Source organism: Anopheles coluzzii, chromosome 3 (assembly GCF_943734685.1).
Source record: "Anopheles coluzzii chromosome 3, AcolN3, whole genome shotgun sequence".
NCBI lineage: Eukaryota > Metazoa > Arthropoda > Insecta > Diptera > Culicidae > Anopheles > Anopheles coluzzii.
Window position 1 is genome coordinate 45,169,508 of NC_064671.1, and position 15,493 is coordinate 45,185,000.

The following is a 15,493-nucleotide window of genomic DNA, read 5'->3' on the forward strand; positions in this document are numbered from 1 at the left end:
CTTCTAGGCCGACTAAAACTGCTCAAACTGATTTCCAACCGGATAAGCAGAAGAGAAAAAACAAGCGGAATCGTGTTGCGCTTTTCATTCCGTACCGGCTCCATTCCTTTACTCTTCCGTTTAGCCGTTTGATTCAGCATGAAGCGAAAAGTCCGAATTTTCTTTTTAAAATCCTCCTCCTCTCCCCCTCCCCGACTCTCATTTCCATTGCGCCATCTCGAGGCATCCGTGCACCAGGTCAAATCCCACCGCTATCGAATAGAAAGGGCGCGCACAGGATTGTAAGAAAGTTGCTACCAATGTTTCGCTTACCGTTGCTGCCAGCACCAGAAGACACCGTGGAGGTGTGGGTTTCATTCCCTTCCCCTTCACCCACCGAACCCTCTTGCTCACCCTGAGGAGGAAGAGGGTGACTGAAAGCAGTGCGAAGCCTGTGCCACAGAAAAGATATTCTAACAAAAATCTTCCAAATTCCGCTCATAATTAATAACATCAAAGCGAGATCGGTAAACGGTTGTTGGCACCGGTTCCGAAACCACGCTTTCATTGCTGCCATTGGTTTTTGTGTCTTTTGCTGGAACATGCCCCTGACAACGCTCCCCATCCCGGTACAGCTAGCTACTGCCTTGTGAAGCAACTTGATTCCCGCACCTCGCAACCCAAACTTCTTGCGAAAAACTCACAGTTTTCGAGCGTTCCATGGCAAAAATTCAGCTCGCTTAAGCAACCTCCAACAGTGGTGGTTATTCGTTGCAAAACGAATGGGTGGTAGAAAGCGTAAAATATAAAACTCACCACCATCGTGACATATTTTCAGTCCAGCCTTTGATGGTAAATGGCAAGTTCGTTGCGACACAGTTGCACACGCACACACACAAACTTGTACGTAATATCTCATGGTTTAAGGCAGGAGTACCGAGTTAGTCTTCAAGGAACGCTATAACCTTTTTTGGACTCGATTTTTGAAACTCCTATACAGTTCCCGTTTGCCACACGCAGGCATACCGGGAATCGACCGATTCGAGGTTCATTTGATGATATACTCTACGACCATGTTATCGCCTAAAGCAGTGCTAGTATTTTCCATCAGGTGCAAAAGTTTTGCAACCACTAGTCTTCACCCGGCTGGTGTTCGGGACAGTTTGCACCATCCGCTACCTCCAGTTGCCTCAATAAAGCAAGAAATATTTTCATTCACGATAGCCTTCTTGCTTCCGGTTCTCAGCTTCCGGTTGCGTCTTGTACTTGTACTTTTTCCGATATAGTATTCCGGGGTTTTCTTGTTGGTTTTTTTTTTTTAACTTTCTTTGCCACTTCTCTGTCTCTCTCTGTCTCTATCTCTCTACCTCCTTCTCTCTCTATTCTCTTTCTTTCATTCTCTTCCTCTCTTTCTCTCTCTCTCTCTAATTTCACATGCAATATTCTTTTGTCCAAATATTTCCAATTTTATTCTGCCTCTCCCATTCGGCTTGCATTTTCACTTACAGTCGTCACCTTCGGAGAGTTAGCATGTTGCTTCACTTTTTAAGGGGAGGGATTTAGGATTGTTTTCGCTACCTTCTAAACAGACCTGGGCACCGTTTGTGGTGTTTGAATGTGGTGCCGGAAATGAACCAAAAAATAAATGACACGCTACTATGAAAGGACGGCTGGAGCTGCATTAGAAAAGCAAGAAAAACACATCCGAAGCATCCTGGTTCTATAGCTGCAAGCTGCAATAGGTTGTTTTGAAATTGATTTGAATTGAGGAAAAGATCCATTGGGATTTGTCATATTCATTATTTAGGTAAGATTGCCAAGAATATGGGATGTTTGTAGTCCTGCCACCCGGGCGCACCCGGATGGCGAATCCTTCAACCAGATCGACCACGTGTTAATAAGCCGCCGACGACAGTCGAACCTGTTAAACGTCAGAACTTATCGAGGAGCCAATATCGATTCCGATCACTACTTGGTTGGCCTAGTGATACGTTGTAGAATCGCCCGCCCCCGCGACAATGGGGGCGGAGAAAACACGCAGCCTCGGCTCAACACGAACTCTCTTAGGGACATTACTGTCCAACAGGAATTCAAAGCCGCTTTAGAAGAGTCTCTACTACCAGAAAACAGATATGAAACTACAAGCGAGAGGTGGAACGCTCTAAAAACAAAAATAATAAACTGTGCAAGAAATATACTCCCACCACGTCGTGGCAACACCAAATCTGGCTGGTTCGACGATGAATACAGACAAGTGACCGAACGTAAGAATACTGCATACCGAGCAATGCAGCAACGGCATAGGACGCGGGCATGCGCAGAGGAATATTCACGGCTCAGACGCGAAGAGAAACGAGTTCACCGCTCCAAGAAGCATGCTTTGGAAGAGCAAAACATGCGAGAACTCGAGCAAACCAGAGGGCCGTACGGACCGACACGAAAGTTTTACCAAGCAGGTCACCTAAACAACGTTGTACCTAAGGTAACCTGCTGTCGCAATAAGGATGGAGATCTGGTTAGTAACCAGAGGTCCAGAGGCTCAGTACTTTGATGAATTACTCAACGACCAGGTTAACGAACAGCTAGAAGCGCCACTAGCAGATAGTGTCATGCTACTGCCACCTAACATAAAAGAAACACGAAAGGCTATCCGTCGGCTGAAAAATAACAAGGCACCCGGAACCGACGGAATTGCAGCCGAACTGGTCAAGAATGGAGGTGCACGACTAGAAAACGAGATTCATCAAATTGTTACTGAGGTGTGGGATAGCGAATCGATGCCTTGTGATTGGAATCTCGGCATCATCTACCCCGTATAGAAGAAGGGAGACAGGTTGGACTGCAACAACTACAGGGGTATTACGGTGTTGAATACCGCCTATAAAATATTCTCCCTGATTCTTCAGGATCGCCTTGTCCCGCACGTCGAAGAGATAGTAGGAAACTATCAAAGAGGATTCCGAAACGGAAAATCAACCACTGATCAGATCTTCACCATGCGGCAGGTCTTGGAGAAGATGGCTGAATACAGAAACGACACATACCATCTCTTCATAGACTTCAAAGCCGCATACGATAGCATAGCCAGGGTAAAACTGTACGACGCTATGAGCTCATTTGGAATCCCGGCCAAACTGATAAGGCTAGTTAGAATGACTATGACCAACGTCACATGCCAGGTGAGGGTGGATGGAAAACTCTCAGGACCTTTTGCTACCACCAAGGGTCTGCGCCAGGGGGACGGGCTTGCCTGTCTCCTATTCAACTTGGCGCTAGAGAGGGCCATCCGCGACTCGAGGGTGGAGACTACGGGAACCAGCTTCTATAAGCCAACCCAGATCCTGGCATACGCTGATGATATAGACATCATTGGTCTGCGGCTCTCCTATGTATCAGAAGCCTACCAAGGGATCGAGCAGGCGGCAAAGAACCTCGGATTGCAGATAAACGAGGCAAAGACCAAACTGTTGGTGGCAACATCAGCGGACCTACCAATAAATAATCCGAATCTACGTAGGCGTGATGTACAGATAGGTGAACGCACTTTTGAAGTCGTCCGAGAATTCACCTATCTGGAGTTAAAGGTCAGCAACGACAACAGTATGGAAGCTGAGTTGCGCGCAAGGATGCTGGCTGCCAACCGGTCATTCTACAGCCTAAAAAAGCAGTTCACCTCAAAGAACCTGTCGCAACGGACGAAGCTGGGACTATATAGTACCTATATAGTCCCGGTACTCACATACGCCTCTGAGACATGGACACTGTCCAAATCTGACGAAACCCTCTTAGCCGGGTTCGAGAGGAAGATGCTCAGAAGGATACTTGGCCCCGTATGTGTGGAAGGACAATGGAGAAGCCGCTATAATGACGAGCTATACGAGATGTATGGCGACCTCACTGTCGTACAGCGTATCAAGCTCGCCAGGCTCCGGTGGGCTGGCCATGTTGTACGCATGGAAACGGACGACCCAGCCCGTAAAGTCTTTTTAGGCCGTCCACAAGGACAGAGGAGGCGTGGTAGGCCCAAACTGAGGTGGCAAGATGGCGTGGAGGCGTCCGCCATTAAGGCCGGGATAACGGGCTGGCAGACGAAGGCGCGAGATTGTAAGCGTTTTCGGACACTCCTGAGGCAGACCAAGACTCCAAAGCGGTTGTAGCGCCGGATAAGTTAGTTAGTAAGTAATCTGTGCGGCTAAGATAGTTTTAAACAGCATATTGCTTTAGAAAGCACTTGTGCAGACTAACATGTTTTAAGACTCTCCACATACAGGTAGTGCTCGAGATACGCGGAACCTGGTATACGCATATTTACACAATTGTGGTTTTCTGATTTGATACAATATCATAATCATAATGATACGGCCAACCAGGCCGTCCTTACGAGAAATAAAAAAAAACAATATCACTGCAAAGTGAAATCACTAAAGGAAAATAAACTTAAACTTAAATATGCTGAAAACCGCTTCTCCACGTTTTGTGTTAATAGCGTATCTCAGGTACAGTCTGTATAGTTCCATGTTCCCTTCATCCAAGACTTAATATGCATTTAATAAGATCAGTTGATCTTGATGCCTCGGTCTCAGATAACAAGTCTTAAAACGTGCTAGAGAATACGTTTCCAGGTTGATTGAAGCCAGCCATCTTATAAGTCTTATATACCAGTCTTATATGCATCTTCAGAACGTTTTAAAGGTTTTACAACTTTAAAGACTGTTAGGCATCTTCAAAAGAGTTGTTAAAACTATGTGGCTTAGTACACTCATAGTAAAGCATTCTTTAGACATGGTAAAGGGTAAAAGGTATAGGAAATGTTTCTTGGGATAGCAAATATCATTCTTATTGGCACCTACTATACACGGATGATGCGAAGCTGTTCCTGCAGATCTGCGTCCGATCAGACCAACACTGCCTCCAAGCCACTCTAAGTGCTTTCCAGTGCTGATGCTCTTTGAATGGTCTTAAATTGTGCGTCGAAAAGTGTGTTGTCATTACATTTGCGAGAAGGCGGTGCCCTATAGTATACGACTACGTATTATATGGATCTACCATTGAGCGGAAAAACTGTGTCAGGGATCTTGGAGTGCTCCTTGACGAAAAGTTGAGCTTCCTCGACCAGATAGAGCACGTTATCGCTAAGGGAAACGTGACGTAACATCACTGACCCGGTCTGCATCAAGACCCTGTACTGCGGTTTGGTGCGGTCAGTGCTGGAATACGCGTCGGTAGTATGGTGGTCTTCAGCTGCACGCCCCCTGGCCCGTGTGGGGTCATCGCAAGTTCTCGCGATTTGCCTTGCGCTTCTGGAGGAAAATTCAGGTAAATTATGCCGATCGCTGTGTGCTATTAGGCCACGAATCGCTGAACCAGCGACACTGCAATGCCCAGAGGCTGTTTGTTGCGGGACTTCTAGACAATCGCGTCGAATGGCCGACGCTTCTATACAAGCTCAACATGTATGTCTCGCCGAGATCTCTCCGAACTATATCGCTGTTTGACGTGGAGGAATGTTGCACACGCTTCGGCTCCTCTGACTCGTTTCTTCGTATGCGCCGTGAATTTGACGTTATCTGTGATCCCTATCAACCAGCCATGTCGCGCGCCGAGCCACTAATAATATCCATGCCGTGCATCCATCTACGTTCTAATTTTATTCACCTATGACTGAACGTGAACGCATAGATGTATTTTGTGCATATGTTATTATATTATATTATATTATATATAGTTTAAAATGCTTCGAGAGGGCCAAGCAATCCGTTGAATTATAAATAATCAAATAACACATAATAAATCTATTAACATCGGTCTATAACACATAACACATAAAGTGATAAGTTGTTTCCGTAGGATTGACGTTATACTAAACAGTGCACTACCGGCACTGTCCGGTCTGGCACTTTAATTGTCCATAAGAATAGCGCTATTCCCAGTGACGGATGTAGAGTATCGGGGTCCCTAGGCGGTAAGCCGAGTTGAGGTCCCCTGAACATGGCGTATGAGGGGTGTAGCTAGTATTCTGTCAACTTTTATGCATACTGCATACTACAGTCTATCGATCTAAGGGGCATCTAAATCGATGGGCCCCTGGCGTCCGCCTAGTCTGCCTAGCCGGTACACGGTGTTCAATAAATTATTTGTTTATGTGTTTATTTGTTATCTCAATACTAATGAGATTCATATGGCAGAAGAGATGCAGTCCATTCATTGAGTTTACCACTGTTGCAAAATTGTCTCTTTAAATTTTGGAGGTTAAATTTTCACCTCATCACAAATATCTATAGTTTTCTGGATTCGTGGCCCAGGTGTTGTACCGTTATCTTTGTGACTGTGAGAAAATAGCTTGCGCGGTTAACAATCACATACACAAAATGTGTAGGTGTATCCATACTAGAAAGAAGAAAAGAAAGAGCGATGTTTTATACCGGATTGAAACAAATACTAACAGAAACAGGTTCATTTTTCACCGGTTTGCTTTGTACATAACAAACTGGACCATCGTATGAAAGAGAACAGATTATCGAGCGTTCCGACTCGGATCGAAAAAAAGAATAGAGCGTCGAGTGTTGTAGGCCGGGTCATAAAGCATCACTGGCATCACTGAGTGGAACCAGTCCAGATCGGATCGAAAAGAACTAAGTCAGCTGCCGCTTCAGGTTGGATAGCAAAGAACAGTGAGACCAGCAGGATCAGTTTGAACCTGCTTGGGTTAAAATTGAGGAGCGCGGTCCAGATGCTTGCATGCTGGAATGGATCGCACCTGGCAGGTTCGGAACGCAACGCACATCACTATTAGGTATTATTGGGCGTTTACTACAACTGATAGCGAGCTAGCATCTGATAGTTTGGAGTATGGTGATAGATGGTGATAGAACAGTACCTAGATTTGCCTCTAACAAGCCTAGTATGGCAGCGTGAACGAACGATCTAACTACGCGAAGGTATGGCTTGGGAATTCTGTTGAACTTGTATAAAAGTCACAGTTTTATTCGCAAATGTCCAGTATGTCCAACACAGATTACAGCGTATAGAGCAGGGACAGATCTTTTTCTGCAGACTTGCATCTCTGGCTATTAGTTTTGTATGCTGCTATCAAGCTGAGTTTGTTGCAGGCATTTCCACCACCAATCGAATTTTCACTCTTAAGCAGATCATCCAGAAGTGCCGAGAGTGCCAGATCCCTACGCACCACCTGTTCATCGACTTCAAGGCGCCCTGCGATACCTCAGATTGGAAAAATATATGGAACATCATGTAGTGGAGCCAATTCACTGGGTATTTGATTTGGCTAATAGAGGCCATCTTTAACGGGGTGTTTTGTAAGGTTAGAGTATCTAACTTGATGTCAGAATCGTTCGAGTTTTTCAGGGGTTTGAGGCCTTCTATGGTGCCTTTCGAAGCGCGGAGCTAGACAACGGCATCTGTGGTACGATACCCCAGCGCCAGAGATTAGGACTGGACTGGAAAACCAAATATCCATAGAAAAAACAAAAGCTCCACTGGTTTTTGCTCAACAGATGGCGTTTTATAATAACTGATCATTATATTGCGGTCCTTTTCTTGCAATGTTTGTTTGCCTGCCTGTTTGCCTTCATATAATCATAGCCTATATACCTTTCTTACTTTCCGAGCAAAAATGAATAAGAATGGACGTGTGGTCAAATACGTGGATATCAACACGAAGGACTAATTACTCAAATCTCACTTGCTGCAGTGTTAGTATTTTCATTGGAGTTTAGTTTTTAAGCAATTGTATCCCCGTTCTAGTTCTAGCGATGCATAACTTCAATGCAAAACCATACAACAGTACAAAGGAAAGAAGAAAGCTCTCAAAGCGAGGAAAGCGCTCCACTGGTTGGGTTATCCTACCAGCGCCACCAGCTTTTTGCTATTTTTAGAGTGAATGAGTCGTTTGCCGTCCTCTAAACGAAGTATTTTTAGATTCCTTGTAGGTTAAGAGCTTGAGCCATTTAGAACTCGTTTAGTGGTCCTTTAGTGGATTTGTGGTACCTGGGTATTTTAACGGTCCTTTAAATTTCTTGACTTCGCAGATAACATCTACATCATCGTCAAGACGACAGAGAAGGTGTGTGAGGCGTACACCAATGCGACCTGCTTGCCGAAGGTTCAACCCGAGATAGGGCCTAACTAGGAGACAGCGTATTAGTCGACGAGGTAGTAGAGTTATCTTGGGACGGTCGTTACTTCGGATCACGACGTCAGGAGTAAAATCTGGAGAAGCATCGTACAGGGGAATCGCGCATAATTACTATAGGTTTCCCCATCTGATGAGATCCAGAAGACTTCGAGACCGCGCGAAATGTGAGATGTATCGAATATATACTATACTCCATCCATACGAGCGGAGGATGCAAATGTTCCGGGTATGTTTGAGCGACGCAACCTCCGAACACACATTGGCGGTGTGTTCTTACATGTAGTGTGGAGAGGATCAAGCATGGAGTGTGGCTTACTTGCTTGCTTGTGGCGAGCTTGCTGAACTATACAGCACCCGGCCTTCCTCACAGTAGCTATGGATGGCAACATACAATGGCTGGAGCATGGTATGAGGATTCCGGACCCCCCGAGAAGGTGTTTTATCGCGGCACGAGCTCGGCACGAGATGCTGGGAAGCACTGTGAACTTGATGACTGAATCAGGTGAAGCAGGACCTGTTGGATATGCCTGGACGAATAAGAGACTACAGCCAGGGACCGAGTATCATGGAGAATAATTGTTGATCATGTTGATAATCACATATGGCATCACATCGTTGACATATGGCCATGTCACGACGACCTGCGCTCTTTAGTGTGCAGGCCAACGAGATAGAGATAAATAGAGAAAGAAGAAATAAAAGGAGAGTGGGAGAGAGAGAAAGAGATAGAGAGAGAGAGAGAGAGAGAGAGAGAGAGAGAGAGAGAGAGAGAGAGTCTACATTCTTCGCTTTGCACGTTACTACACTGTATCTGCCTTAATGGCTGGTATTATTGAATCCGTTCGTAGCGGGGACGTACGGCGTTCACAAGAAATTTTAGTGATGGCAACACATTTCTTAAGCCCGGTCCTACAACGCCGAGGTGAATAACTGTAGCAACCATCTAGTACGTTAGGTAAATGAGTGTCGGGACGTACGCCGCCGCTACGAACGGATTCAATAATACCAACCAATGTGTATATATGCCTTAATGTATTCTCTACGCATATAAGTGTTGGATATAACTTGTAAAAAAACGTTTTTCTCTCCACAATTTGGTACAATTTTGTCAATTGTTTACAAAATTGAAGAGGCGACCACATAATTCAAAGTATCATCATCATCAACAACAAAGTCAATAATTCAAGTTCCTTAAATGGATTTTTTGTAGAAATTATTATCTAAAGTTTGTCATTATAAATAAAATTATTTTTTATTTTAAACACACAATAAATTGGGTGATTTTTTTCCTCATTTTTTTAAACAGGGAGATTGTAGAAAATTCAACATAATTATTTCTTAAGGTAACTTTAAACAAAGGCACATTTTTTAAAAAGGCTCATTTGGAATCCAATAGGATTTTTTAACTTGATCTAAAAACCGCATCATTAATTTCAAACTGTCATTTTGAACGTTTTTGAGCTTCAATCGTCTGACGTCTTGCACACGTCTCGCAAGGACGAAACGCACAGTGGCCGCACTTTGTGGTAGCGTCGGTCAAAGAATCGTTTTCATATTTGATTGCTTTTAGAGTCATATTTTGATGGTAAGTTCTTTTTAGACTGATTCTTTATGCTAGGCTTAAATGGACACGCATTTTCAATTCATTTTTAATTAAGGGTGCAAACGGCAATATTTCAAATAAGTTCCTGCTCCAAAATAAATAAAAAAAATCTCAAATCTACAAACAACGAGTTTGAATCTTTGTCGACTTGTGTCTGTTTCTTTGCTATGTCGACTTTGGCACTTCGTTCTGAAGCATCAAAATCATAACAACCGCCATTTTTTATTATCGCCGATTGCAGCAGTGGGCACGCACATTTGTGAAAAACTCCGCCAAAGAAAAGTGGGTGCTTACAAAAGTGGCAAGCAAAAGTCTCGTTTTGCCGACGCCCGCAATTGTTTCCCGTACGTTTTAAAGAACGAAGGATAAGTGAGCAGTGTCGATAAATTGTGAACTTCAGTTTTGGGCAGGATTCCGCCAAAGACAAATTTTACCGTGGCAATCGTTTGCTAGCGCTTGCCATAAGTTTGCTTTTGTGCGCGCGTATGAGTGAGTGTGTGTGTGTACGAAGAGTAGGCGAGTGAGCGAGAAGGAGTGTAACTGAGCGCGCGTACGAAGAGGAAGCGCTAACACACGACCACCACAGTGAACGAAAGTGACGCGCGGTCGCTTCACAAAAACACTCGAAGCAAATTCCATCCGCTATCCGTAAGGGCACGCCGGAAAAGCTATCCGGTTTCCACTGTACGGTGCATTACTGCCCATTCGGCTACGTGTGCATAATTGTCACATTAAGTGTGCTCAACCTCCCCTCTTACCACCACTGTCATCATCATCATCATCATCGACGTCGTCGTCGGCTTGGCGTCGGCTTATCGGACGGCTTAATTAGTTGTGTGTGTGCGTGTGAAGGTGCGTACGCGCGGGCACCAGCCAGCATACGTGCGGACCCGTAGTCATCAGTCAGCAAAAGCAGCCCCAGTGGAAGCCTTCAAGTGCAGGAAACGGCGACAGAAGCATCGACTCGTAGAAGCAGCAGTAGGCGGTGGTGCAGTTTCTAAGCAGCAACCAGCATAAAATAAACAAAAATGTCCGATAGCACGGGTTACGCCGTCAACGATCTCGTCTGGTGAGTGATTTTCCTGCCCCTGTGGAACCATTTCTCGGCACAACTCATGAACGCTCTGTTTTGATTTTCCCTTGTGGGTTTTGTGGGATTTTGGTAATGTCGGTGGCATGGGAGGCCCACCGTGTGTGCGTGAATGTAGTGCCGAGATAGCATTTGCATCAACGTCGAAGCGAAAGAAGCGGGAGAATAGACAACATAACCTCAAACAGGGGGTGTTGTTTTTCTGTCTCCACCTTGCGCCGATGGGTTGGTGTAATACATACACATATGTTGATATTATTTTTTTTTTGTTTTTGGTCAAATTTTTCCCGCTATCCAGGGCCAAAATGAAGGGATTTTCGCCATGGCCAGGCCGTATCTCGGTTCCTCCGGCAGAGCTGCGTAAAATTGCGGTCAAAAAGAACAATCCAGTGAAGTGTATTTTCTTTTTCGGATCCAACAATTAGTAAGTATGAAGAACGCAGCGAACTGCGCTCTAGAGCCCCTAACCATTACCACACACAAATTGTTCAATGGCAATTTATCATTACTTTGCAGTGCTTGGATTGAGGAAACGCAAATCAAACCCTATCTGCAGTTCAAGGATACGCACCTAAACTCTTCCAAAAGTGCCCAGTTCAAAGAGGCGTTGAAACAGATCGAAGAATTCCGCGTGAATCCGGAGGTAAACGGGAAAAAGCCATTTGATTCCGTAACCCTGCAGCGAGTGACATACGCTTATTAACACTGAACTGAACGTTTATTACAGAAATTTCAGCCTCTGTTTGTTGGTGAAAACGAAGCCGCCAACCGTCCGGATCCGGACGAGGAGTTCAATAGATTGCGCGAGGGCGTCGCCAGCGGAACGGAAGAAAGCGGGGCGGAGGATGGAGCTTCCGTGAACAACACGACGACGCCCGCCGTCTTGGAATCCGTGGACGAGGCCACCTCGACACCGATGGTGAAGAAGTCGGCCAAGAAGAAAGTACGTGCCTCGTTGCCAATCAAGTTGAACGTGGATAAGGTGGTGTGTGAATCGATTATTACTTTCCAATGCTCAGTTTGGCGCCATTCTTATAAATCTAGTTGTGTCCTCTCGTAGATTCTTTATTAGTGGGCGCATCCCGTATTGTAGAAGATGGTGCATTCTATTTCAAATATTACCTGTGGCCTATTGAAACTAATGTTACTCTGTTACACTACCTGTTTCGTTTCCCAACATGTAGACTTCGGTTACAAAGCCGCGTTCGGTTGGCAACAAAGCCAAAGCGATGCTTGATGATGGTGTGTCCGGTGCACCGTCGCCCAAACGTAAGAAGAAGCTGTTGAACGATTCCGGTGAGCTGTCCTCGCTGGACGCTAGCCCGGTGAGACGCAATGCGCCTGTGACGCATCTGCTAAACCGCCCGGTGACCGTAACCCGGCCGGAGACGCCCGAGATCGACATGTCGAGCGTATCGAATGCGGTACAGTCGCGCAATATCAAGGCGTCCCAGCTGAAGTTCGGTTTCCTCGGGCTGGGCGTGATGGGATGCGGGATTGTGAAAAATCTGATCAAATCCGGTCACTCGGTGGTGGTTTGGAATCGTAGCGCGCACAAGTGCCGCAAGTTCCAGGAGGTCGGTGCAGAGGTTGCGGACACACCGTCGGATGTGGTCGAAATGACCGATGTTACGTACTCCTGTGTGTCCGATCCGCAGGTTGCAAAGGATGTAAGTCAGAATGCAAATGTTTTGTTTTGAATGTATTATAACTTATTGTTTATGTGAATTAAATGGTGTTATGCATTGTGTCTGTCTTTCTCTGTTCAGATGGTGTTCGGTAATTGCGGCGTTATGTCGGCTAACCTAGCTGGCAAGGGGTATGTTGAGATGACTGGCGTCGACCCGGAAACCTCCAATGACATCAATGAAGCAATCATCTCCAAAGGAGGCCGTTATTTGGAAGCACAAGTGAGTAGAGAATGTCCAATGCTCCATGTTCTGGCAGTTGAATGAACCGGTAACGTAATGTGTAAAACTTCAACAACTTCGTACATTCTATCTTCAGATACAAGGCTCGAAGAATCAAGCGGAAGAGGGAACACTTATCATACTGGCCAGCGGTGACCGGTTGCTGTTCGAAGAATGTCAGAGCTGCTTCGAGGCCATTTCCCGCAACTCATTCTATCTGGGCGATGTTGGCAATGCGACAAAAATGAACTTGATTCTTCAGATGATTTCGGGGATCACGCTTGCCGGAGTGGCAGAGGCTATGGCACTAGGTACGTACATTAACGCTATTGAGTATCAGTAGGATTTAAACTATACAAACATTTTAAAGCGTTCAATTTCTAAATCATCAAAGCTGATCAATTAGTGACATTAACCAACACTATTCTTATTCTGTTCTCTAGCGGATCGCGCTGGACTGCAGCAAAAGGACGTACTGGAGGTGCTTGAGTTGACCAACATGTCGTCGGAGATGATGCTGCAGAAAGGAAACGGTAAGGCACAATTAATTCATTTATCGTATATTCTGGATGTCTAATTTAGCTAACGATTGCTTTCATCCTCACAATTTTCTCTCCTACTGAAATAGCTATTATCAAGGGCGAATTCCCAACTCATCATGCCCTTAAGCACATGCAGAAGGACCTGAAGCTGGCACTTAGCCTAGCGGACGGGCTGGAGCAATCGCTGCCCATCACAGCTGCCTCGAACGAGGTGTACAAGCACGCCAAACGTCTCGGCTACGGTTCTCACGATGCCAGTGCGGTCTACGTGCGGGCACGGTTTTAACAGCGACCGGGCGGACGACCGTCGTAAAGAACCGACCACACAGTGTGCGGCAAGCGAACAGCAAACCGAAGGAGTAGGACGAAAGAGGTAGTAGTAATGTCGATAGTAGGAGAAAAGAAGGACGAACATTTGGATGTGAAACGCGTGTTGGATACAGCGCAGCGAACCATCCATTTTCATGTGCTATTTGTGTCTTGCTACCGATCTGTCGCAGTAGATCACGTTTTGCTCTGCTCGATTTGCTCTCCGTTAATGTAGTGTAGACTTGTGGAAATGACGATTTCTACATGCCAGATTTTACATGCGTTTTGGGTTATTTTAATGTCTTTTATAGAATGCCAATCACATGCTGAATCGTAAGACAAGCATTGTGGCTATTAACGGTGAAAGATGACATACCCGCTTGTTGACGGTATATCGAAGCATCTTTTTTTTAGTTGATGTTGAAGGTGAAAAACATTTTTTTGTCTGTTTCATGGCATGAGCATAGTTGAAACATCGATGTGAGTTTAGACTTACAGCATTTATTCATTTAGGAAAATTAATAATGGGACAAAAACTGTCTTTCAGTTCTAATCGTAACGTTTGCAGGGTTGAGGCAACCGTTCTTAACTGTTTTTGTCGTCGCGTTTTTTTTTTTGTTTAATTTACATACACACATATGGTAGCGATCGAGTAAGGACAGCAAATATAGCAAACGGCTCTAGACACTAGCAGACACACAATGCACAGTCGAAGCTGCAATAGGGAATCCTGTTGAAAGAGGGTATATAAATAATTTTAAATTTGGAAATCGTTTTTCCTTTTTTTAGTTTCTTTACATGTTCAACATATTTTCTCTTAGATTTAACCATTGCGAAAAGATAACTATACTGTTTTGTAGCTGCCCCGTACACTGTCCCCAAAACAAATGGCAACAAGCAAGAGCGAGTGTTTATAACGTCCTAACGGATACGCATGAAAGCTATAGGCGGTAAATAGCATCCCAAAATCTTTTTTTATAATTTTAGTTAGATTTCATTAGCGCGCACGTGTGTGTGAAGCTGTGTAATAGCGTCTAGTTGCTGCACTTGCATCAAAGTTGTTTTCTTCTTCTTTTTTTCTTATTGCGAAACACCTTCAATTGTGCGTACTAATAATATTGGTCTTTTCAAGTTGAATTCAAATCACTTTTCCACGAAACTGGATCAAAAGTTAGAACAGTGCGGTTTGCGTGTGTAAGTACAACATTTCATCGCTATCATACGGACTGACTTTTAGCGAATGAAGTAGGTGTAAAACAAAAACAAAACAAACAAAAAAACATCGGTAGAAAATCACTTAAACTACACATGTCCCGAATTCATATTTGTTGTTTAACAAAAAGGTAAAATCACGATATAGCGAAACTAGAGACGACACCCTAGAAGGAGGAAAGGTTTGAATTGTGAAGAGGTAGGAATATTTTTTTGGCAGAAGAAAATACAAATAAATAACCTCACTTTAAACACAAACTCTCGTAATCGTGGTCTAATGTAAATGCAAAAAGAGCTTTGAAAGATAACTCTCACTGTTGGAAAAGCAGCTCCAACTTCAGACACCCTGCTGGTCACTCGTGTCATATGTGTAACGAGTAAAAGAACAACTAAGATCATAGCTTTTCGTTCGTTGCGTATAGAAAGAAGTTGCAAAATTGTCACAGTGTTTTCGGTTGTATGCGATGTGGTTAATTTTATGTACCCGAAAGAATAAAGATAAACACTACAATATTAGAGTAAATAAAAAAAACTAACGATTAGAGTGAATAAACACAAATGAACGATACAGGACACACAGTATTTAAGGTTTTATTATGTAATGAATGATAATAACTAGTTAATGTACTAGTCTGCGTAAAGCGGTAAATCGTCGTTTGGTAACAATTGAGATAGAATTTTGAAGCAATGATT

General features: G+C 44.4%; 1 protein-coding gene across 3 annotated transcripts; it reads left to right on the plus strand.

The window, feature by feature from the left end:
• Positions 1 to 9,957: 9,957 nt before the first annotated feature.
• LOC120956527 (putative oxidoreductase GLYR1 homolog) lies at positions 9,958 to 15,058 on the plus strand. 3 transcript variants are annotated; one of them, XM_040378046.2, is made up of 9 exons: positions 9,958 to 10,806; positions 11,126 to 11,251; positions 11,344 to 11,470; positions 11,555 to 11,812; positions 12,012 to 12,497; positions 12,597 to 12,737; positions 12,835 to 13,048; positions 13,181 to 13,270; positions 13,366 to 15,058. In XM_040378046.2, exons 1-9 carry the CDS (start codon positions 10,766 to 10,768, stop codon positions 13,563 to 13,565), a joined length of 1,683 nt encoding a protein of 560 aa, XP_040233980.1. In that variant the 5' UTR covers positions 9,958 to 10,765; the 3' UTR covers positions 13,566 to 15,058. The 3 variants fall into 3 exon arrangements, with proteins under 3 accessions (XP_040233980.1, XP_040233981.1, XP_040233982.1); XM_040378047.2 differs by having other exon boundaries at positions 11,555 to 11,809; XM_040378048.2 differs by having other exon boundaries at positions 11,555 to 11,770.
• The last annotated feature ends 435 nt before the right edge of the window (positions 15,059 to 15,493 follow it).